General features: G+C 37.7%; 1 protein-coding gene across 1 annotated transcript in view; it reads left to right on the top strand.

The window, feature by feature from the left end:
- The window catches only part of NOX4 (NADPH oxidase 4), a 236,498-nt gene that overhangs the window by 126,266 nt on the left and 83,568 nt on the right, over positions 1-26,664 (top strand). Inside the window, exons 9-11 of the mRNA XM_007938086.1 lie at positions 5,943-6,165; positions 9,867-10,031; positions 10,494-10,556. Of these exons, the coding sequence (XP_007936277.1) occupies positions 5,943-6,165; positions 9,867-10,031; positions 10,494-10,556 (451 nt within the window). The remainder of the gene's footprint in view (positions 1-5,942; positions 6,166-9,866; positions 10,032-10,493; positions 10,557-26,664) is intronic.

The following is a 26,664-nucleotide window of genomic DNA, read 5'->3' as shown; positions in this document are numbered from 1 at the left end:
CCTTCTATTCCTATTTTGCTGAGAGTTTTGATCATAAATGGGTGTTGGATTTTATCAAATGCCTTTTCTTCATCAATTGATATGATCATGTGGTTCTTCTCCTTTGTTTTATTTTAGCCATAAGTCTTTGTAAACTCTGTGGTGGAATTTGCAGTGAGCAACTGAGTAGCCCCTGATTATTAGTTATCCACCTGGAGTATTTCTGTTGAGAGCAGCACAAAGTAATTTGCTGGGAAGTTTGCGCTCTCTCAAGGTGTATAGAATTCTGATGCTGGGATTGGTTGGTTTGGCCACTCTGCCAGGCTCAAAAGGAGCCCTCCTAGAGGCAGAAAGAATCTCTCTGACTGCTGGCTGAGAAAGACATGCTGCTAGAGAAACACACTCCTGAGAGACATGCGCTTGCTGAGAGAGAGATGTAAGAGACACACACTGCTGAGAGAGAGGTGCAAGAGACATGCACTGGTGGGAGAGAGACTGAAAGAGACTGTCAGCTGAGAGATGTTGGGCTGAGAGAGACTGAGCATGTTCCTGAACTTGAATTTTATCTTGTTGCTTCTCTCATAAACCCCATAATCTGTGAGTTTTGTGTGGCCATGCATCAAATCCTTGAACTCAGCAGAGAGGTGGTGGGTGCTGTGGGAGGAACAGCTGGTGTTAGGGTTGGTGAAAGGGCTGGCGGGAGGCAGCACTTCTGGCCTGGCAGGAATAGGAGGCCTTGGGCTACTGATGGTGATTCTGTCTTTCCCTTGTGGTGTTAGAGGAGGTCAGAAGATGTGGCCTCCTTGTCCCTTTAGCTCCTTGGCAGGTATGGTATTTTATAATATTTAACTTTTGCTGTAAAGTCATTTTTATGATGTGTACGGTGTAACCTAATAAGATTTTGTCCTTTTTTCTGTATTATTTTCTATGACTTTTCCACAGCCAGAAACTTTTCTAAAAACCATAGTGTAATTTTAATGCCTCTTGAAGAAAAAGAAAAAGAAGAAAGACATTATAATTTTGAAATACTTTTGAATGGTGAAAGCACATCTTAAGATTCCATGAATGCAAAGAACTGCAGCATCCACAGACTTGTATTTGATAAATCATAAAGTCCTTCATTTCTCATGATAGGAGAGTACTAGATGTTCCACAGATACCTCAGCATTTCTTTCTCAGAATGTAATCTAACACAACCTAAAAAAAAAAAAAGCGGTGAACATTCTTGCTCTCACCTAACTTTATACTTTCCCCAGCCCCCTACCGTATCACTGGCATAACTTGGCAAAGTTCTATTTACTGTTCACTAGCATCTTTCTTCCTTCCTGTTTTTCAGTTTCATATTATTTAATAATTAGAAAGGTATAGCAATAAATGCAAGAATACTCTCTTTTATTTGACTCCTAGATTCACTTGCTACCTTAAAACTAATTATATAAGCATTATTTGCTTTTAAAATTAATTCACTAAAAACACATTTGAGGTATACTATGTGCAAGAAACTTGCTGGAGAGCAAGTAGTATTTGGCAGTCAGTATAGACACAGAATGTAATCCATGGGTGGCCTAAATGATTAAGCACTCAACTATTAATCAGAATGTTGGCAGTTTGAACCCACTCAGAAGCACTTCAGGAGACAGGCCTTTTGAAAGATCACAGCCTTGGAAATCCTGTGGAGCAGTTATACTCTCACAAATGGAGTTACCATGAATTGATTGGATGACGGCTAACTACAACAGCATGGACACATGAAGGAATTTCTAAATGCATAAGGCATGCTATTTTATGGCTAGGTGCTATCAAGTCAAGTCTAATTTATAGTAGCCCTATATGACAGAATAGAACTATTCCATAGGGTTTTCCATGCTGCCATCATTACAGGAGCAGATTGCCAGGTCTTTCCTACCATGGAGCCCATGGCTGAGTTTGAACTACTGATCTTTTGGTTACAGCTAAGTGCTTAACAATTGCCTTACCAGGGTTCCTTGAATAAGATATACTCCCTTCTAAATTGGGAATAAGCTATGTGACTTTGTTCATCCTGCACTTTCCTCTTGGAATGCCATTCCTCTGTTCTCTCACCATTGGGATCTCCATATTCTTGCCTCCCTTTCCCTTAAGCCCTTTCCAGAATTTCCTAGTTAAAGTTCATTACTTCATATGCTGTCAAGAGATCATTATACATTGATAGAGCATTTACTTATTTCTCTATTGTGTTGATGCTTTCATGTCTGATTATACCCATTAGATCTGAAGTGTGGCTATTTAATTAAAATGAAATAAAATTTAAAATTCAATTATTTATCTACCTTAGCCATATTCCAAGTGCTCAATAGCCACATATGACTCATGGCTACTATATTGGACAAACACTGATTTAGAACTTTCTACCATCACAGATAGGTTTATTGAACAGCAGTACAGTATATTATTACTTCTTTAAGCTATATTGTTTAAATTAATAAGGTTAAATTAACAAAATAGTGAATTTGAAGACAGATATATTTGGTTGGTGATTTGCAGCAAGGAGGAGGATCAGAATTTGGCAGATGGATACAGAACTGTATGTTGTTAAAAGAGGATTCCTTTATATTTGAGATGATCGCATTAAACTTTTAAGAAAGACATGTATGCCAGCTGAAATAAGTAAAGGTACTGCGGTTTCAAAACAACCACAGAAACCATATATAACTTATAATTCATATTTTAACAAATGTGGTTACAGTGAAATGAATGGACTAGAGAGACGAGAAGTGATTTTTAATCTATTGATCTAAGTATCTATAATGCCTAGTCTACATTCCTGTTCAAACTTCTTCAAAAGAAATCACTTTAAGGGGTTTGAAATGAAATTTGAAATGAAATACTATATTTTAACAGTACATATTCTCAGAGTTTGAAAAATTGTGTACTAGTAACATGAAGGTGAGTACTTTTGTTTTTTAGTAGTACAATGAGACAGTTAATTGTTGCACTTAATTTAATTTGGAAAATAACAAATACATAAATTATTGGTTTGGTAGAAATAACTGCTGCCTTGTCTAAATATATAACTATGTAATGCCATAAAATTTTGTTCAGTGCTTACATTGGCCTTCAATTTCAGGATATTCTCCAAAAAAGTAGAAAGAATATTCTGCAAAGGGAAGTAAGCCAGGTACAATTTAAGCAGCTTGGACTTTAGAATCAAACTGACTGGGTTTTCTACCCCAGCTCTGCTACTGACTGACAGTGTAGTCTCAGTCAAATGACTTAAATCCTCTGAAAATACAGTCAGTCCCTGGGGTACGAACATTTGACTTATGCATAACCTGTATTTGCCCTTTAATATTATGGAAATTTATCCTTACTTGGAAATGATTGAACCAACCCCTGCTTTCAAAAAATTCTTCATCACAATTACTTTCACTTGCTGCAGGTGCTTTGAATCATGGAAAAGGTTTCAAGCCTTTACTTAAAGTAAGGATAAAGAAGAATTGTATGCACGTGTTCCAACTTACCTACAAATTCAACTTAAAAACACACTTAGGAACTGATCTAGTTTGCAGCCCAGGGACTGCCTGTATTCATCCACTGGCAAGATAGGGCTATCGATTTTTACCACTAAAGTTTATTATGAAATTTAAACAAAGAAATGAGCCTAGAAGAATCAAGCATATGTCTTGTGTACCCAATAACAGTCTTTTGAGTACTGAGTTCAAATCCTGCCAGTGTCTTTCCTTGTTAACCTTTTAATATCTTTTACTACCTTAACCAAAAGCAAACCAAACTCAATGCCATGGAGTCAATTCCAACTCATAGTGACCCCCATTGGGTTTCTGAGGCTGTAAATCTTTACAGAAAGATCACTTCATTTTCCTTCTGCAGAGCAGCTGGTGGGTTTGAACCACTGACCTTCTGACTAGCAGCTATATGACTTATCCAATACACCACCAGAGCTCCTTTTATACCACCTAGTTAGAGCCAAAGAACACAAGCTCCCATATTTGATTTTTTCTTTACTGATGAATGTCATTTTTTGTTTGTTATCATTGTTTGTCTTCCAGTCTTTTCTCTTACCCGTATTTCTTTGATGGAGCAATTATTAACTAAGGACAAAGGAAATTTAGTGAGGTTTTAAGATAGAGATAATGTATACCATTTAGCATAAGACTAGTTTAAACTAACATAAAGGTCACAAAAGAATTTTAGAATATTATGTCACTTTCTGTGCCAAGAACATCAACACTGTTTATTTGACTGGGCTGCCCTGAGGAGGTGTGCTGTACAGTAACAACATTTATCATTCCAAAGACTATTAGCATGGCAAGGCAGTGTCCACCTGAGTGCTACTGTGACTTAAACCAAAAAAAAAAAGGAGCTCTGGTGGCATAGTGCCTAAGGCTTTTGACTGCTAACCAGAAGACTGCTGGTTGACTTAGGAGAAAGAATAAATGACATTCTTTGCTAATGTTAAGATTCTCTGTTATTATCAACCCCCTTCCACCTCCCTACCCCATACACACCCACAAACAACACACATTCACACACACCATCTGCCTTTATTTTCAGGCCTTTGTTGCTTTTAAACCATTTCTTTGATGTCTGCTTCTTTAACCAGCTGGCTTGATTTGCATGAAGTACGTGTTTAGATTGAGAGAGAGAAGGTTTCTGAACCCCATGCTTTAATGTTGCATGGCTTCCAGTTGATTCTGACCAACTGCCACCCTGTAGGACAGCTCTTGTGACATACAGCATAAGTAAGGCATTTGACTGCTAACCAGAAGGCTGGAGGTTCAAACCCACCAGGCACTCCTTGGAAGGAAGATTAGGAAATCTACCTCCGTAGTGATACCGCCTGACTGAACAGCAGTGAGTTTGGTTTGGTTTTTGGAGGACAGACTAGAACTGCCCAGATAGGGTTTCTTTTCTGTAATCTTTATGGAAGCAGACTGTCACATCTTTCTCCTGTGGAGAAGCTGGTGGGTTTGAACTGCTGATCTTTTAGTTAGCAGGTGAGCACTTAGCCACTGTGCCACCAGGGCTCCTTAACCAACCAGAAAAAAATAATTTTGGGAGCCAACTATTTCTTATATCCTCTAAAATGAAAATAAAACACAGCAAACTTTTCAATACTTTTCATAATCTTACCTTTCTACTTTTTCAACATTTGCTTTTAAGCAGGGATCTTTTTGATGCTCTATACAATCTATCATTTGAAGCTATGCCCATGAGTTAGATCTTGCTAACCCCTTATTATTAGGAAATACAGAACACAGAATGTTGGCTGCTTTGTCTTAGGATGTCACAAAATAAAAGAAAAGGCAGACTCAGAATGGGATTTCAGGGTTTAGATTCTCCTGCCTGATTTCATTATTTTGAGACATTTATGTCATCCTGTTTATAGGAGCTCTGGTGGCATGGAGAAATAGAAAAGTAAACAGGTTTAGGGTCTGATTGCTGGTGTAAATTGTTTTAGACTGTAGGGGAGGCAAGCTTCCAGTTTTTGTTATTATTTTTGTTTAATAGTTGTGTCTAAACCAGCAAGGCCTGTTTTATCTAGTCTCACCCAAATCAAATGTGATCTCTGTACTTTTCCATTTCTGCTTGAAGATAATACAGTCACTCATCATTACAGTGCTTATTGAAGGGAAAACTTGTATGTGATTGCATGAAAGCCTCATAGACTTGAAGTAAAGGCTGTCAAGTTGAAGAATAGTTAGAGTGCATATGTTCTGCCTTACCATATATTTGTGGTATTTATTTGGGAGGCTAGAAATTTTCATTTCCTTCCCTAGTAAAATAATTTATTAGAAATTTTAAGATTTCTCAGTTTCTCCTAAATAACATATATAAGGAATATTTTTCAGAAAAAAATAGTATATAAAGTTACCAAGAAAAAGGTTATTTTCTTTTACTGTGTACCCTTATTGTAACCTTTTTTTTCAATCCTCTCCCCCCCCCCTTTTTTTTTTTAATTTTAGAGGGCTGCTGAAGTATCAAACTAATTTAGATACCCACCCTCCTGGCTGTATCAATCTTAACCAGACCCGCTACCAGAATATTCCCTTACCAGAGTATCTCGCAGAGGACTTGGACTTCCATGAACTTTTCCCTGGAGAATTTTCAAAACCAGATGAGCTCACCAAGAATACATTTGTGAAGATTTGTGTGGAAGAGCCCAGATTCCAAGCTAATTTTCCACAGGTTAATTAATTCTATGTTTTTATGGTCTCTGCAAAGTCCACATTCCTATAATGGTTGATCAGAATTGCATTTAAATAAGTTTTTGAAGCTATGTTGTTGTTGTTGTTGTTATGTTTTGGCATCGAGTCAGATCTCACTTACAGCGACCCCTCCTTGGGTTTCTGGGGTGATATCACTACGGAAGTAGATTGCCCAACCTTCTTTCCGAGGAGTGGCTGGTATGTTTGAACCGCCAGCTTTCTGCTTAGCAGTCAAGTGCCTTAGGACTACAAAGCAATTATTCTTACTGAACGATGAGAGTGCCTTTTGAATATTTGTATTATATACACTGATGTTGAGTCTATTTCAACTCGTAGTGACTCTGTGACAGAGTAGAACTGCCCTGTAGGATTTGTTGTTGTTGTTGTTATTGTTGTTATGTGCCATCAAGTCGGACCCGACTCATAGCAACCCCTTTTTGCGTTTCCAAGGCAGTATCACTATGGAAGTAGATTGCCCGATCTTCCTTCTGAGGAGTGGCTGGTGGGTTTGAACCGCCAGCCTTCTAGTTTACAAGGCTGAAATCTTTACTGAAGCAGACTGCCACATCTTCCTTCCTTGAAGAGACTGGTGGGTTCAAACTGCTTACCTTTTGGTTGGCAGCCAAGCACTTAACCATTGAACCACCAAAGCTCCTTGTTTGTGTTATACTTACACTACAACTGGGTAGAAAAGAAAAGAACTGTTGACGTCATAGCAGTCATTCTTCATATCAGGAAAGGAAGTAATTGGCTGTATTGTGATAGCTCCACTGGGTCACAAGTGTAGCCTTTAGACGCTATCTTTCCTCACATTCTCTTTCCTATTATTTCTTCCCTAAATACACTGCCATCAAGCTGATTCCAACTCATAGTGCCCCCTATTTGGTTTCTGAGGCAGTAAATCTTTACGGAAGTAGATTGCCCTGTCTCCCTTCTGCAGAGTGAGCTGGTGGGTTTGAACTGCCAGCCTTCTGGTTAGCAGTCAAATGCCTTAGGCATTGCATCACTGGAGCTCCTTTGTTGTTGTTCTTATGTGCCATCGAGTTGACCCTGACTCATAGCGACCCCTCCTTGGGTTTCTGAGGCAGTGTCACTATGGAAGTAGATTGCCCCATCTTCCTTCCGTAGAGTGGCTGGTGGGTTTGAACCATCAGCCTTCTGGTTAGCAGTCAAGTGCCTTAGGCACTATGCTACCAGAGCTCCTTTGTTGTTGTTATTTGCCATCGAGTCAGCCCTGACTCCTAGCGACCCCTCCTTGGGTTTCTGAGGCAGTTATCACTATGGAAGTAGGATTGCCCAACCTTCCTTTAGTTCCCTTTAAATCCTCAAGTCCTTGCACTTTTCTTAAATTTTCACGAACAGCTAAGCAAACAAACAGGGAAATGTGCTCCCTGAAAAGGAATGTTTTATTACCTGGATTAGCAGCACATTCTTTATGCTTTCTCTCCCCATCTTTTCTTCACTACTTTTGAAATTGCACTCATACCTTGCATTCAAAGTACTTATTAAAAGCAAAGACCTTTCTTCCTAGTTTATTTAGGAAATATGCATTACATGGTTATCAAAGGTTATTTTAAATCTTAAACATTTTTTCCCATGGAAACGGGCTTAATGCTGCCCTTTGTTCTTATGGTTTAAAAATTCTATTTCAAATACTTGTGTATTCTTTAGCAACAATTTAGGACAGTAAGGCCCTGTCTCAAAATGATGTAAAAATAAATAAACCAACTGTGAATTGAAGTTATCCCTAGTAACGTAAAGTCCCTGAGGCTTTTATGTAGTGACCCTAAGAGAGATTTTCTTCCCCTGACTTTCTGTGTGTGTATCCATAAACTCATGCTGTCAAGTCGGATCTGACTCATAGCGACCCCTCCTTGGGTTTCCAAGGCCATATCTCTACAGAAGTAGATTGTCCAACCTTCCTTCTGAGGAGTGGCTGGTGGGTTTGAACCTCCAGCCTTCTGGTTAACAGTCAAATGCCTTAGGCACTATGCCATCAGAGCTCCCATGTGCATCCATAGTACTTGTGAACAGACACTCCCTTGGAGGTCATTGAAGCACTATGGGAGAAAAAGCCTGGATTAGGAGTTGGAAAACCTAAGTTTACTTACTGATTCTACCCCGAGCTCACCTAATTTTTTTTGGTCAGAATTTCAACTCCTCTTACTTCTAAGAAGAATATAATGGTAAAATCTCAAAGGTTTGTGGTATAGCTATTAGATCAATGCATATGAATTTACTTTATAAATGGTAAAGCATCATATGAATGCAAGTTATGCTATCTTTTTCAAATTACTGCATGAAAGTAATTGCCTGAGTAGTGAAATAAGGGACCTAATCTTCCCTTGCTACTGCTCACACAGAAAATTACACCCTGTACTTTTTTCCTGTACAAAGTGGAAGTCTGAAATAGTAATGCTGAATGTCTGTCTTCAGAGAAGAGAAAAGGAGCCAAGATCTAGAGTCAATCTAAGGATGATTTTGGAATAACTGTGCTAGTCTTGTGTTTATTATTAATAATTATCCTTAAATTTCTGTTACAATTAATAATTTTCAGAATGCTAGACAGAGCAGGTATGTTGTTGTTGTTGTTGTTATGTGCCGTCGAGTCAGCCCTGACTCATAGCGACCCCTCCTTGGGTTTCCAAGGCAGTATCACTACGGAAGTAGGATTGCCCAACCTTCCTTCCGAGGAGTGGCTGGTGGGTTTGAACCTCCAGCCTTCTGGTTAGCAGTCAAGTGCCTTAGCCACTATGCTACCAGAGCTCCCAGAGCAGGTATAGGGACTCCTATTTTATTCATGTTGGACCTAATGTTCAAAGGGTAAATGTTTGTCCCAAAGTTACAAAGTTGCTACCTTGCAGAGGTTGTCCTGGGATGCCCACTTTTCACACAGTGTTGGATTAAATGCCATTATATGAGGAAGAGACTTGATCTGTCTGCATGGCAAGTGGGTAGGTCTAGGGCAACTATATAAATAAGGTTTTAAAATGCAACCATTAAAATGATGAGTTTTGAGTGAAGCCTTCTAAATGACGGAGGAGATGCAAAGTGCAGTTGTAGGAGAAATGTTGGCCACACAAGTCTCTGCATTTCCCAAAGCACTCAGTTATCCAGGTATCAGAACTGTCCATCCTGCGCATATTCAAAATTATCATAATTTTCAAATTCTTAATATTATCTCTGTTAATATGACATTGAATAAAGTAACTTGAAAAATTATGTCTAGCTTATCCCATTTTTAAAAATATATGTCTATTACAAGTTACAAAGTATCTAAAGTTTTCTTGTTTTAAATAAACATCGGAAATTTTTTTTTAAATTATGCTCAGATTTACCTGAGCTTTCACATGGCTTCTTTTTAAAGAATGATATTTTATATACAAATTATATATTTGCTGTATGCACAGAAGAATGTACACCTATCTGTAGTGGTAGTTATGCATAGGACATGGGTTCAATAGTGGTGTCTTGGCATGACTTTGTTATTTTTATTTTTATTTCTGTCTTGTTTGAATGAGTTGCAGTGAGCAGTTTTTTTTTTTATTGACTTTACATGTTATTTAAAATATAGATTAAAATGTTATTACTGAAATGTGTTAGATAAGCAAATATGCAGCATATAAAGATTCTCAAAATTAAAATATTTCTTAAGGTGTATTTTCAAAAATTCTCCCTTAGACTTGGCTTTGGATTTCTGGACCTTTGTGCCTGTACTGTGCTGAAAGGCTTTACAGATGTATCCGAAGCAATAAGCCCGTCACCATCATCTCAGTTATAAATCATCCCTCAGATGTTATGGAAATTCGAATGGTCAAAGAAAATTTTAAAGCAAGACCTGGCCAGGTGAGTCAGTGGTCAGCAACTGTTAAAATCCCAGCTGTTCTGTGGGAGGAAGATGAGGTAATCTACTTCTGAAAAGGTTTATAGCCTTGGAAACCCAATGGGGGTCGTTATGAGTTGAAATAGACTCGATGGCAATGGGTTTGTTTTTTTTTAAATATTTATTTAGGAGCTCTGGTGATACAGTGGTTAAAACGTTTGGCTGCTAACCATAGGATCGGTGGTTTGAACCCATCAGCTGCTGCATGGGAGAATGATGAGTCAGTCTGCTTCCATAAAGATTTATAGCTTTGGAAACCCTATGGGGCAGTTCTACTTTGTCCTATAGGGTCACTTGAGTCAGAATCATCTTGATGTCAGTGGATTCAGTTTCTGGTTTTAGTTTTTGATAAATAATAGGCATGGCATTATTGTAATATTTGAACTTCTTGATCATTTAAAAGTTATCTGTTTGTTTCTTTTTAGTATATTATCCTACATTGTCCTAGTGTGTCTGCATTAGAAAATCATCCATTTACCCTCACAATGGTAAGAAGTTTGGTTTTTGATTTAAAAAAAAAATTTGAAGTGAAATGTACATTTTTCATTCTTTGTGTACTCTACCTCATTGTAAAAATTATTCAAAGCTGCTACAATATCCTTAATGTTTAAGGAAGCCACCTTTTCATAAAGAAATGTGGTTATCTTCTCAGAAACTTTGTATTTATATATATATATTTTTTTTTTACTTTACAATTCAGGAAGTGATATATTTAGGATTTATTTAAGCATGTTGATTCAAAATGCAGAAAATTCCCTGAATATCTGCACTTTTCCTTTTATAAAGTACATCACGTTCTCATATGTGTACAATTCTGTATGTGCATGATTCTTACATGTACAGAAAATCTCATATGGGCATAGTTTTTTTTTTTTTTTTTTTTTTTTTTTTAGAAATTAAATTGAAGAAAAAAGGGCTACTTTGAGTTGAGGTGGAAGCACTAGAAAATCCAGGCAGTGTTTAGAGAAAGTAAAGTCCAATGTTACCTGGGCTATGTATAAGGGAGGCAGTGGACTGCAAACTTGGAAAAATAAAATAGTGTAAATAATGGAAGTTCCAGACAACTATTTGGTGCCATTAAATATGTTTGACTAATTATTATATTCCTAAAAATTATTACTCATTCATCTTTAAAAAGAAAAAAACACACACACATACTCACTGTCAGGGAGCCTATTCTGACTCATAGATTCTGACCCATAGTGACCTCTCCTTGGGTTTTGGAAGTGGTCTGTCTTTGGAAGTAGATTGCCCAGTCTTCCTTCTGAGGAGTGGCTGGTGGGTTTGAACCGCCATCCTTCTGGTTAGCAGTCAAATGCCTTAGGCACTACACCACCAGAGCTCCTTATCTACTATCTCTTTATCCAACATTTTGCATTCATGACAATAGTAAAAAATCTACCTAAATCACCTTACAGCTACATAAGGACTCATGAGTTTTGAGGGAGAGAGTGCCTTGCTCTTGAGCCCCAAGCTCATAATCCTTCCCATCCTATTTTTCCCCGTAGTCTTGGAGGGGAGCAAAGTTAAAAGAGAAAAAGAAAAAATAAATAAAATAAAGATAAATGCCCAGATCTCATGCTCTTAACCTGCACATGTGCTCTGTGGTGAATCTAGGCCTGCCCACAGAGTGCTGACTGCTCCCTTCCCCACCACTGTCCTAGCAGAGCTGTGGCTTTGGTTTTTAAGTCTGCTAGAAGTGGGCAGAGGAGCACACACAGGAAGTGCAGTGGTCACTTTGTCACACACCACGAGATTGGCCATTTTCATGCTCAGGGGCACTGGGGTTAGCAGGCAGAGATTTGAATGGGTGATGTTTCCGTGGAGTGCGAGAACTCGGCATGGACAGAGGTAGGTAGGGTCTCTTCCAGGCTGCAAATCCTGACCCAATCAGCTCTGCCTCTGGTTTGAAATTGCATAAGCCAACCCACCCACCCAAAGTAAGGAAGTCACAGTGCAGAGACAAGGGAGTTGTAGATAATGGCTGCTTTAGGGGAGGGAGCAGCCCTACAGAAAGAACCTCCTTGGAAATGATTCCTGGGGTCTGAGGAGCATTTGGTTGCTAAAGTTTTGCATAACATTAATTTTTGCATAAAAATGTGATCTTTGGAAGCTAACCATTGTCTAAAATGAGAATGGGTTATTATTTTTAATATTACATTTTATAGTAGTTTCAGGTTACAGAAAAATTATGCAGGAAGTACAGAGTTCACATGTACCCACCTGCTGCTCCCCCTATTATTATCTTGTATTAATGTGCTACCTTTGTTATCCATTATAAGAAAAAATATTGATACATTATTATTAACTAAAGCCTATAGTTTACATTGGTGTTCACTCTTTGTATGGGTATTACTGAATGCTTAAGGTAATGTATTCACCATTACACTATCACAGAGAATAATTTCACTGACATCACCTATACTCTACCTATTCATCTTCTTCCCATCCCTTGAACCCCTGGGAACCACTGATCTCTTTAGTGTTTTACTATAGTTTTATATTTTCTAGAGTCTTACACAGTTGGAATCACATAGCATGTAGCCTTTTCAGAATGGCTTCTTTCACTTAGCAATATACATTTAAGGTTCCTCCATGTCTTTTTGTGCCCTGATAGCTCATTTATTTTTCATTATGAATAATATTGTATGGATGTACCATAGTTTGCGTTTCCTTTCACCTATGAAGTATATTTCGGTTGTTTCTGATTTTTAGAAATTATAGAGTTGCTGTAAACATTTGTGTGCAGGTGTTTGTGTGTCCATAGGTTTTAAACATGTTTTGGTAAATACCTAGGAGTGCATTTGCTGGATTGTATGGTGGTGAGATTATGATTAGCTTTGTAATCAGCTGCCAGATTGTCTTCCAAAGAGACTACACTCTTTAACATTGCTACTAGTAGTGAGTGAGAGATCCCATTGCACCATTTACTCTCCAGCCTTTGGAGTTGTTATTGTTTTAGATTTTAATCAGTGTCATAGGTGTCTGCCACTGCCACTGCCATCAAGTTAATTCTGACTCATAGTGTCCCTGTAGGACAGAGTAGAACTGCGCCATAGGGTTTCCAAAACTATAAATCTTATGGAAGTAGACTGCTTCATATTTCTCCCACGGAGTGCCTGGTGTGTTCGAACCACTGACTTTTGGTTAGCACTTGAGTACATTAACCACAGCACCACCAGAGCTCATCACAGGTGTCTAGTGATATCTTATTGTTGCTTTAATTTGCAATTGCCTAATGACATATGTTGTTGAGCACCTTTTCTTATGATTATTTGCTGCCTGTATATCTTCTTTACAGACAGCAAATAATCATAAGAAAAGGTGCTGTCTGTATATCTTCTTTAGGAGCTCTGGTAGCGTAGTGCCTAAGGCACTTAACTGCTAACCAGAAGGCTGACAGTTCAAACCCACCAGCCACTCCTCAGAAGGAAGGTTGGACTACTTCCCTAGTGATATTGCCTCCGAAGGGAGCTCTGGTAGCATAGTGGCTGAGATACATGACTGCTAACCAGAAAGCTGGCGGTTCAAACCCACCAGCCACTCCTTGGAAGGAAGATGGGGCAATCTACTTCCATAGTGATACTGCCTTGGAAACCCAAAGAGGGGTCACTATGAGTCGGGTCTGACTCGACGGCACATAACAACATAGAAAATTATCGATAGAGTTCTTCTTTGGTGAAATATCTGGTCAAATCTTTTGTCTATTTTGAAATTGGGTTTTTTGCTTTCCAGTTGTTGAGTTTTAGGAATTCTTGTTATATTTTGCACATAAGTTCTCTATCAGATATATACTTTGCAAATAGTTTCTTCTAGTGTAAACCTTCACTTTTCATTCTCTTAATAGTGCCTTTCGTGAAGCAGAAGTTAATAATTTTGATATAATACAACTTATCAATTTTTTCCTTCATGGATTGTGCTTGTGGTATTATTTAAAAATTCATGGCCAAATCTTAGATTTCCTTGATTTTCTCCTGTGCTGTCTTCTAGAAATTTTATAGTTTTGCATTTCACATTTAGATCTATGATTCATTTTGAGCTAATTTTTGTGAAAGATAAGGTCTGTGTCTAGATTCACTTTTTTTCCCCATAGTGTGGATGTCCAGTTGGTGCAGCTCCATTCATTGAAAAAACAAAACAAAACAACTCCCTTTCTTCATTGAATTGCCTTTGACCTTTTGTCAAAGATCAGCTGACTGTGTTGGTTTAGGTCTATTTCTGGGCTTTCTATCCTGTTCTGTAGATCTGTTTGTTTATTCTTTGCCAATATCACACTATCTTAATTACTATAGCTTTATAGTAATTCTTGAAGTTGGGTCGTGTCCAAGTTTGGTTCTCTTTTTCAATGCTGTGCTGGCTATTCTAGGTCTTTTGCCCTCCCATATAAACTTTAAGATCAATTTGAAGATATCTACATAATAACTTTCTGGGATTTTGATTGGGATTATATTAAATATAAAGGTCAAGTTGAGAAGAACTGCTGTCCTAACAATATTGAGTCTTCTTATCTAAGTATATGACATATCTGTCCATTTATTTAAATCTTCTTTGATTTTTTCATTAAAATTATTTTTTACATTATAAAAATAACATGAAGTCATTATGAAAATACAAACAATTCACAAGGATATAAAATAAAATAGGAAAGTCTACTCACTTCTCCATTTTCCCAATTCTGCTATTCCAAATTTGACATGTAGCCTTCCAGAAGTTTCCCTATATTCTTTGGCATATGTAAGTGCCTGGCATTTGTTTGCTGGATTGTATTCTCTAACTTACTATTTTCACTCAACAATATACCAGTAACAACTTTCCATGTTATTGTATGTTTATGTCACTCATTATTTTTAATGTGTGCATGATATTCCATAATAGGAAAATACTCTTATTTAATATTCCTTATTGATAATGGAGTTTTATAAGGAGCTCTGGTGGCACAGCACCTAAGGCATTTTACTGCTAATGAGAAGATTGGTGGTTCAAACCAGCTGCTCTGTGGAAGGAAGATGGGGCCATCTACTTCTGTAATGATTTACCACCTCAGAAACCTATTGGGGTTCAATATGAGTTGGAATTGATTAAATGGCAGTGAGTTTGGTTTTGGTTTCAATGGAATTTTAGATTTAAAAAAATTTTTTTTAAATAATTGAATATAGGAACCATATGCTTAAATATATGCTTAACAAAAATAAAATTGAACAAATTTTGGAGGAGGAAATAGAAAATTAACTGGTGTTAAAGTGCTGAGATTGGAGAGTAGGATTGTATTAGAAATGGGAGCTAGTTTCAACTTGGATGAATTAGTCAAGTTGAAAACTCTGAAACCATGGGTAAGTTATTTAAACTGCTTGTGCATTCAATTCCCCACTGTCATATTGGGATGAAAACAGAACCTATGCATAGACATGTTATGAATTTAAATGAACTACTATAAGGGGAGCTCTGGTAGTGTAGTGCCTAAGGCACTTGACTGCTAACCAGAGGGCTGGCAGTTCAAACCCACCAGCCACTCCTTGGAAGGAAGATGGGGCAACCTACTTCCGTAGTGATACTGCCTCGGAAACCCAAGGAGGGGTCGCTATGAGTCGGGTCTGACTCGACAGCACATGACAACAACAGCTATAAGTAGAAGAATGAAGAAGAGTGTCTGGAACTCAGAATGTCCCAGATACATGTAAACACATGTTAACAATTATTTTTTTTTTTTTTAATTTTCAGTTTTGAGTTTGCCCTTTAATTCCTGTCTTCCTCCTAGACTTTAAACTCCATGAGCCCATTCACTGATTTATGCCATTGAGTCAGATCTGCCTCATAGTGACCCCTCGGGTTTCCTGAGCAGTATCTCTACTGAAGTAGATTACCTAGTCTTCCTTCCAGGGAGTAGCTGGTGGATTTGAACCACCAGCCTTCTGGTTAGCAGTCAAATGCCGTAGGCATTATGCCACCAGAGCTCCTTCATTTATTAACAGCACAGTGTTAGCACATTGTTGTTGTTGTTGTTGTTGTTGTTGTTAGGTGCTGTTGAGTCAGCTCTGACTCATAGTGACCCTCTGTACAACAGAATGAAACTCTGCCCAGTCCTGTGCCAGCCTCACAATCCCTACTACACCTGAGCCTATTGTTGCAGCCACTGTGTCAACCCATCTTGTTGAGGGCCTTCCTTTTTTTCATTGACCCTCCACTTTACCAAGCATGATATCCTTCTCCAGGGAATGGTCCTTGTTGACAACATGGCCAAAGTACGTGAGACAAAGTCTGGTCATTCTCACTTCCAAGGAGCAGTCTAGCAGCATTTCTTCCAGGATAGATCTGTTAGTTCTTCTGGCAGTCTGTGGTACTTTCAGTATTCTTCACCACCACCACAACTTAACAGCATCAACTCTTCTTTGGTCTTCCTTATTCATTGTCTAGTTTTCACATGCATATGAGGCAATTGAGAATACCATAGTTTAGATTAGGCACACCGTAGTCTTCAAAGAGACATCTTCATTCTTCAGCACTTTGAAGAGGTCTTTTATAGCAGCTTTGCCCAGTGCAATACGTCATCTGATTTCTTGACTGCTGCTTCCACTGGTGTTGATTTTGAAACCAAATAATATGAAATCTTTGATAACTTCAGTCTTTTCTCCATTTATTGTGATGCTGCTATTGGTCCAGTTGTGAGGATTTTCATTTTCCTTATGTTGAGGTGCAATCCATACAGTAGACTGTCGTCTTTAACCTTCCACAGTAAATGCTTCAAGTCCTCACTTTCAGCAAGCAAAGTTCTGTTGTTTGCATATTGTAGGTTGTTAATGAGTCTTCCTCCATTCCTGATGCCACATTCTTCTTCATGTAGTCCAGCTTCTTATATTATTTGCTCAGTATGCAGAATATAGAGTTATTCAATAACTGTCTATCGAAAGAGGGAAAAACATCTGATATTGCATATAATTAGTGTTTTGGACCTAGCTTGAGAAATACCTTATGGACAGCCTCCTTTTGTTACTTCCATCTCTATTCAGCACACTTTTACTTAGTAGATAAAGCTGGAGAGAAGAAAAAGTTAGGATTAACGGGAAAGGAAGAATGCTTTCTGCTGCAGTGGCTCTCTGTCAAAGATAAGGCTAATGGCCAGGTTCTAAGTCTAATCTTTGAGGTTATACTGCCTATTGAGAAAAAGGAAAAATGGACCTATAGCAAAGTTGATGGCAGAAGAATCCTCAAAGACAAAAACAAATCAACACACACAAAATAGTTACTGTGCACTCTATTCCAACTCATGGCAATCCCATGTGTGTCAGAGTGAAACTGTGCTATGAATTTTGTATTTAGATCACCAGGCTATCCTTCTGAGATGCCTCTGGTTGTATGTGACCAGCCAACCTTTTGGTTAGCAGTGAGCGCATTAACCATTTGTATCACCAGAGACTCCCATAAAAGACAAAGGAGAAAAACCTTATGGATAAAATCTGGTCAGAGGCAGTGGATCATTTTCACTTCTCCTTCCTTAATCCCAGGGCTAAAGACAAGGAAAAATTGCTTCTCCTTAACTCTGTGCCTATCTGGAAAATACTATCATTTCTTAAGTTTACTCTGTAACCTATAGATTAAAATAAATCTCAACTCTGCCAGTTTAAGCTTTTCAAGTACATGCATCTTTATTTTAAACATCATTTTTTTTGTTCATATGTTTTGATTATGTTATTTTAAACCTAAATTCAAAATATACTTATTAAAAATTATATCTCACAGGTATTTTTAATTATAACAGTAAGTTGACTACCCAAAGAAATTCTAAGGCAAAGGAAATTATTTTAATCAGGCCCTCTGTGTACCATGTGTAGACTTAGGAAATGGTTTATAACCTTAGGGACTGCTAGTTGGCTAGTTGGCTCACTCACTATCCCTCAAAGTTTTCTGTTTTCAAGAGGAAAATCTTGCTACTGCCTAGCAATGAATCTGAGTACAAACATTTCTAAGCTAAATTTTACCTTTTGCTATTATGTTAATTTAAGGAGCTCTGGTGGTGCAGTGCCTAATGCATTTCACTACTAACTGGAAGTTTGGCTGTTCAAACCTACCAGCCACTCTGGAAGGAAAATGCGGCAATCTACTTCTATAAAGATTTACCACCTTTGAGGCCCAATGGGGGTTGATATGAGTCTGAATCAACTCTATGGCAGTGAGGTTTTTTTTTTCCCTGCTATTATGTTAATCTGCTATCTTTTCCTGCCATTTCCTTCTGTTACATCTATTTTGCACTTACATGTAAAATTCATACTTGTTAAACATTTTACTCCATAGTTCCTTTAAAGATATTTTTAAAATAAAGCAAAGCAAAGCAATTTCTGTATGTTGATTCCCACTAATAATGGTAATAATAACAAAACATACAAACTCCATCTTTGTCAAAGGAAATAGTCCCTATTAATTAAGTGCCTAAGAGGTTCTTTTATAGACTTTATACGTATTACACTATTTAATCTTTACTATATCCTATGACACATGTATTGTTAACTCTATATGATGAAGAAAATGATATAATTCCAATAAGCATACAACTAGTTGGTGGCAGAGGTCAGGCACAAACACAGACCTGCCTGGCTGCAAGGCTGTGTTATTTATTAGCTCTTCTGAATTATCTCTATCTGGCCCCAACGCCCGTGGATGATTAGTGTTTTCATATTTCTAGTATTCCTTTTCCCTTTGGACATCTTTGCTGTAGAAGCCAGAGAACAAAAAATAATTATCATTTACAGGAGTGACTTACTGGAAATATAAAAATATATTTTCAAGAGAAATATGCATCTAGATTGTTTTAGATCGCCCATACTACTAAGCCCTTCTAATATTATAAAGAGCCCAAAGGCAAACAAATTCTCCTGTTAGGAAAAAACATTGAATACTTAATTTCATATACTGTGTTAGTGTTCAGAAATAAATCCAATATATAAGATAACCAATGAACACCATTAGCAGCTTTGTGTTTCACCTCATTTTTTTCTAATGGAGGTTTAGCTTACAAAACTGAAAAGACAACTGCAGAGTACACAAGAAGAAATACACAAAGCACACATCTGCAAAGTATACTGTAGTACTGTAGTAATCTCACCAATTTTTGTCAAGGTCAAACTAGTTTTGAGCATGGATTTTGTTAGGAATCAAAAAGTTGGAGTTTCAATTAATGTGTTTCAGCATTTCTTGTACATGACATTCATTAACTTTCCTCCTTGGAGGATGACATACTAATTTGATCTTTTTTTCCCAGAAATTGGTGATTGTTTGCTGTGGATGCACCAGCATTCTCTCAGGGCTAAACCAGCAAGCACTTATCTACTGACAAGATAGATGGAGATCATAGGGCATAATGAGGCAATTAAACCATGGGTTTTGGTATTCCACAATACAGGTGGAATACCTCAATATTCTGCTAGTATTCTGGCATTGGAAAAGATAAAAAATGTATTTAACCTCTGATTTACTTCTTTATAAAATGGGGATAATGATATTAACTTCTCTGTGGAGTTACTCAGAAAAGTATTATCAAGTGTTAAATATGATGCTTGGCATATAGTAAGCTCTCAGTAAATGGAAGTTGTTATGATTGCTGTTTCAGTTATTGGTCAAGGAACCAAGGCAAAGATTAAGCCAAATATTTTGCCTCATTCTGCAGCTTGGTAGTAACTAACTAAACACTGGCCACCAACCGGTTTAGGAATAGTCATCTAGGGGAGTGATGATTTGCCTCTGGTCATTTATTACCATTAAAGATAAATGAAATCTGAAGTTAGATATCCTGGGAAATAGACAAAGAGGCAGAGATTTGGATTCAGTAGGTTAGTTAGGGCATGTACTCAGATCACCACCTGATAAGAAGTGATTGTACTGAGGAGCAAAGACAAAAGATGAACTGGGATGTAGTCACACAAAGGCCTAACAGATCTGATGTGTGAAATGATAGTTCAGAGTTGTCCTATCTTGAAGTCAGGCAGTCAAACCTTTGTATCCCCTGATTGACTAGTCATTGGTTTGGGGATGCATCTAGGGAGAGGTGCTTAAACATGACCAAGGGAGCTTCCTTCTCTGCATGCCTGTTCTTGGGGTAGGTTTCAGCAGTGAGTTGTCAGCAGGCAACACTCTCAGTTGTTGTGGGAATTGGGAATGAACGCTTTGATACTGAAAGTTGAAGAGGAGAATGAGAGGGAGAATGGAGAGGACCTGGGCAGTATTCCACAGTTTCCACTACAAATGGTGTTTTCTTAAAAATACCTCTTTTGTTCTATATATTTAAAACTTGAAATTGAATTTGAGGCAATATAAATCTAGTTTACCAAAACTAATTCAACTTTAAAGAATTTGCAGTCCAAATGTTTCTGTAGTTGTTGGGAATTTAAAACATAGATTGTTGATGTGAGCTGAACCAAAGTCACACAGTTGGTGAAACTGGAACGAGAATCCAAATTTCCTGCTACTTCCCCCTCCTTAGATCTTTATTGACTTAAAATCTGGTTTGAGTTTTACTTTTATTCTTCAATTATGTAGTGAGTCCTTAAAAGTGTTTTCCAGCTATATTCTGTAATTACCAAATTTTGGATTTTCTACCAACATCAATCTTCTGTTATTAGGATATGTTCTCACCTAATTTAGACATTTAAATCAGAGATAATTTTTTAAAAACTTAAGAGCATGAAACCTACTTACTACAAAATATAGCATTTCTTAGTATTTAGGTGAGATAAACATTTATTATTATAAACATTTATTATGTTCATCAATATTTTTCATGTATTCTCAATTATTGAAATAATGCAGAGTCTCTCGTTTTTTAAATAATAGTAACAGATTGGAGTTTCATGAATACCTCCATATCCTACCATTATTATTTTTATTCAGAAACATGTGCTTTCCTGACATCTGTATTCTAAGTTGTGTGATTCATTATTTTTATGCTTAGATAGACTTATTTCACATATTTCTTTTTCCATGAGTCAGAGGCAAGTCTAGCTGTTAGTTTGTTATTGTCTGTCCTTTTACATAGCATGCCTGTACTTGCCATCATTTTTTCTGCTTTGTGTTTTTAATCTGTCAGCTAGCCACTTTGGGAATAGTCTTTCCAGTTTTCAATAAAAACCAGACAAGAATGACCATGGAGTTCTCAAAAATTGGCCAAGTTCTACTGCAGTTTTTCTTTTCTTTTGTAATTCCAGGAGTCTAGGAAGTCTGCATCAGCTGTTTTGATCTCTGATCTTGCCCTCTTTCACTATTCAAAATTGCTTTTCTGTAGAGTTTCACAAATCTTTTGCTTGGACAGCTTAGAGACCCAGTTGAATTGATGATAAATAAGCATGACAACAATGTTTCTTAACCATAAACCAGACACAGTGATGGGAATTGCCCCAGAAAGTCATTAATGTTCATGAAACAACAGGAAATCTGATTTTTCTGAGGATTAAACATCACCCATATGCCATACAGAAGCTCTGGTGCACAATGGTTAAGGCATTTGGCCACTAACCAAAAGGCTGGTGGTTTGAACCCAGCAGGCACTTTGCAGGAGAAAGAGAGGCAGTCTGCTTCCATAAAGATTTCCAGTCTATTGGACAGTTCTGTTCTGTCTTACAGGGTCGCTAATCGACTTGATGGCAGTGGGTTTGATTTTGCCTTTTGACTGCTTTATATTACTGTGCAGTTTTTTCTTTTTTTTTCCAGGGGAAGAGAAATTATTCCCTTAGTGCTTAATGAGAGCTGGCATGATAAATATTCACCTAAAAAGATCAATGTATTTAGAACAGATCAACTCAAGTTAATTTGTTTAATTGATAGTTTTGGATGTCTTCTATTACCTGAATAGCAAACAAAAAGATGAATAAAAGCTCTTTTCTTGACCCACTTCTCTTTTTTGCTGCTGCCTCATTTTTCACTTTTTAATCCCATTTCTCTCATTCTCTGTTATAGCCACTTCAGCTACACTTTTGCCCATAGCACTTCACTAAAACATTTCTTCCCAAGGTCTGCAATGACCATGATACTGTGAAATCCAATAGTCATTTTCCATCCTCAATAAGCTTGACACAGCAGCATTTGACACAGCTGATCATTTACTTTATGGGACATCCATCTACCTGGTTTTTCTAATTTTCTGACAAATTTTACTCAGTTTCTTATGCTGTTCCTCTTCATGCACATATGACCTTTAAATATTAGAGTGCTCCAGGTCTATTTCTTAAACTTTTTCTTGATAGCTACACTCATTTCTCTGGTGATCTCATCTAGTCCTATTGATACATCTATATGCTGTTATCTCCCAAATGTCTATTTCCAGCCCAGATAATCAACTCTGAAATTTAGTCTCATATAAACATGTGTCCACCAGACATTTCCATTTGAATGTCTAAAAGACATCTTAAATTAGCATGTCTAAATTTGAACCTTTAATCTTTAAGCCCCTAATCCTATTCCTTCCACTGTCTTCTCCTTCTCAGTTAATGCCAAATCCATCCTCCAAGGTGCTCAGGATAAAACCTGGATGTCGTACTTGACTTTTACATTTTAAAAATTTTATTTTATATTTTTTCAATTCAACAATCTGCCTAAAATTTTTCACAATATATCCATCATTTCTACAGCTCCCCTTTTGTGCAATCTACCACCATCTGGATAACCTCCTAACTGGTCATTCTCTGGCTGCTCTTGTCCGCCTACGGTTTAATCTCAACATGAAGCCAGAGTAATTATTTTTAATTGAAAATTAGATCATATCATTTTAGTGCTCCAAAGCATAAAATTTATAGTTTTCCTTGTGAGTCATACTTGATAGCTACTGAGTTGCAGCTTTGTGAGTATGTATGTGGAAGATAGGAGGTCAGTGTGACTGGAGTACACTAACCAAAATGAAGTTCTTTTTGGGTGCTATCAAGTAGATTCTGACTCATAGTGACCCCATGTGACAGTGTAGAACTTCCATTTAGGGTTTTCTTGACTGTAATCTTATGGAAGCACATCATGAAGCCACTGAGTTTCAACTGCCAACCTTTCAGTTAGCAGCCAGGGACTTAACCATTGCACCACCATGGCTCCTTACAAGGATGTTGTTGTTGTTGTTAAGTGCCATCGAGTCGTTTCTGACTCATAGCGACCCCATGCACAGCAGAACGAAACAAGGATAGCAGGATACAATGTCAAAGAAGTAACAAGGAGCCAGATTATACAGTGTTTTATAAGACTTTTTAAGGGCGTCCATTTTTATTTTGAGTGAGAAGGATAACACTGTAGAGTTCTGAGTAGAATTACATGATCTGGCTTTCTTTTGAATGGGATCACTATGGCTGCTGTGTTGAGAGTAGATGAAAGAAAGCAAAAGCAGAAACAAGGAGACCAGTCAGGAGGCTGTTGTGGCAGTCTAGTCAAAACATGATGGTGTCTTGGTCCAGGATGGTGGCAGTGAAAGTGCTGAGGAGTGGTCAGAATATATTTTAAAGTGAAAGGTAACAAAATTACTTGATAGATTGGTATGAATTCAAAAGAAAGAGAAAAGTCAAGTTATACTACAAAATGTTTGGTTTGAGAATCTGGAATTGTGTTAGCTGAGAACAGAGAGGCCTGTGGAGGGAGCACATGCTCATGGGAATATGTAGAGCTTAGTCTTGGAGATGTTAGTTGAAGTGGCCCCTAACATGCTTTCATTTAATATTTGCTAAAGAAATGAATGGCAGCTCAGCCCAGCTTTCCAGTATCCCTATTATTCCTGTATCTAGAACCTTTGGTCTACATCTGTTTGTCTTTGGATTTATGGAGGAGTAGTTGCCAGGCTTGTGCTTGGGGTGAGGTGGATCTGGGGATCAAATAACCCCATATGTTGTTGTTATGTGACATCGAGTCGGACCTGACTCATAGCAACCCCTCCTTGGGTTTCCGAGGCAGTATCTCTACAGAAGTAGATTGCCCCATCTTCCTTCTGAGGAGTGGCTGGTGGGTTTGAACCACCAGCCTTCTGGTTAGCAGTCAAGTGCCTTAGCCACTATGCTACCAGAGCTCCTCATATACAGACATGAATTTAGTTATTCTTTTCTTAGTCATAAGCCCAAGCCCTGAACAACTCTTATTGCCTCTGAGACCTGAACTTTTCTGATGTTGTGACAGAAAGGCAGACTTACATCTTAAGGTGATCTCCTTTGTGACGGCAATGCTCTTTCAACTTCATACGTTTTGTTAAGTAAGTTCATACATTGATATCCTATCCATCTTTTATCTTTCAAAAATTCATGGCATCTTGTTATCAGTGCCCATGCTATCTTTGCCATTGTGGTTTGTATTTTTATATTGCTCAACTGTTAGTTTAGTGTTTTGCTTTTTATTGAGCAAGTTGATATAAATGCACACATTCATTCCAAGTTAAAAATCACATTTATGTACTCTTCAAGGATTTCTCTGTTTAATACTGAATATAATTTTCATTTAAGTTACAGGTAAATACTACTTTTTTCCTTCAACTCAAAAAACCAAAAATATACAATATGCTGCCATTGAGTTGGATCCGATTCATAGCGACCCCTCCTTGGGTTTCCGAGGCAGTATCACTACAGAAGTAGATTGCCCAGCCTTCCTTCTGAGGAGTGGCTAGTGGGTTTGAACCGCCAGTCTTCTGGTTAGCAGTCAAATGCCTTAGGCACTACGCCACCAGAGCTCCTTAAAACACAGTGCAACACAATGCGCTGCTGTGGAGTTGGAGCCGACTCATAGCGACCCTTCCTTGGGTTTCTGAGGGGGTAGCACTATGGAAGTAGATTGCCCAACCTTCCTTCCAAAGAGGGGTTCAAACCCACCAGCCACTCCTTGGAAGGAAGGTTGGAGGAGCTCTGGTGGCTTAAGTGTCTAAGGTTCCTTCAACTAGACAAGTAAAAATTAAAATTTTGTATTTGTCAACATGTTTAGTGTCACTGTGTTAGATTCCTCATGGTGGATTCTGTACTTATGGAATATTATCTCCTCTCTTACTTTTAAACTCTTCATATATGAAATTTACATGAGCTTCTAGTATAATCTCTGACACATTATGAATAGCAGTGAAAAACTTCCTGATATATTACTGGAAAACTGTATTAAATGACTATCAGTGAAACATTATCTTATATAGTGCCAGAAGATAATAAGCCCAACAAGTTGGAAGAAACTCAAAATACAACTGGGGAAGAGCTGCCTCCTCAAATTAGAGTTGACTGTAATGACGTGGGTAGAGTAAAGCTTTTGAGACCTTCATTTGCTGATAAGGCACAACTCAAAATGAGAAGAAATAGCTGCAAACATTTATTAATAATCAAAACATGGAATGTACGAAGTATGAATTTAGGAAAATTGGAAGTTGTCAAAAGTGAAATGGAATGCATAACAATTGATATCATAGGCATTAGCGAGCTGAAATGGACTGGTTTTGGCCATTTTGAATCAGATGATCATATGGTCTGCTATGCCAGGAATTAAAAATTGAAGAGGAATGGTAGCACATTCCTCATCAAAAAGAATATTTCGAGATCTGTCCTGAAGTGCAGTACTGTCAGTGATAGGATAATATCCATACGCCTACAAGGAAGACCAGTTAATACTGCTATTATTGAAATTTACACACCAACCACTAAAGCCGAAGATGAAGAAATTTAAGATTTTTACCAACTTTTGCAATCTGAAATTGATCAAATTTGTAATCAAGATGTATTAATTACTAGCAATTGGAATGCAAAAGTTGGAAAAACAGAAGAAGCATGGGTAGTTGGAAGATATGGCCTCGGTGAAGGAAGCGATGCTGGAGATTGCATGATACAATTTTGTGAGGCCAATGACTTATTCTTTGCATATACCTTTTTCAACAACATAAACAATGACTATACACATGGACCTCACCAGATGGAATTCACAGGAATCAAATCGACTACATCCATGGAAAGAGGTGATGGAGAGGCTCAGTATTATCAGTCACAATAAGGCCAGGAACTGAATATGGAATAGACCGTTAACTGCTCACATGCAAGTTGAAGCTGAAGCTGAAGAAAATTAAAACAAGACCACAAGAGCCAAAATACGACCTTGAGTATATCCCATCTGAATCGAGAGACCATCTTCAGAGTAGATTAGACACACTGAAAACCAATGACTGAAGACCAGACAAGGTGTGGGATAATATGAAGAACATCATACATGAAGAAGCAAAGCGTCATTAAAAAGTCAGGAAAGGAAGAAAAGACCAAAATGGATGTCCAAAGAGACTCTGAAACTTGCTCTTGAATAGAGAATAGCTAAAGTGAATGGATGAAATAAAAGAGCTGAACAGAAAATTTCAAAGGCAGCTCAAGAAGACAAAGTAAAGTTTCTAGTGAAATGTACAAAGACCAAAAGGGTCTTCAAAAGGGAAGAACACGCTCAGCATTTCTAAAGCTAAAAGAACTGAAGGAAAAATTCAAGCCTTGAGTTGCAACATTGAAGGATTCTATGTGCAAAACACTGAAAGATGCAGGAAGCATCAAAAGCAGATGTAAGGAATACAGAGTCACTGAACCAAAAAAATCGGTTGACGTTCAGCCATTTCAGGAGTTAGCATATGCTCAAGAACTGATGGTATTGAAG

This window comes from Orycteropus afer, unplaced genomic scaffold, assembly GCF_000298275.1.
Source record: "Orycteropus afer afer isolate SDZICR_OR568_19922 unplaced genomic scaffold, OryAfe1.0 scaffold00047, whole genome shotgun sequence".
NCBI classification, from domain to species: Eukaryota; Metazoa; Chordata; class Mammalia; order Tubulidentata; family Orycteropodidae; genus Orycteropus; species Orycteropus afer.
This window is presented reverse-complemented; position numbering and strand designations above follow the sequence as displayed.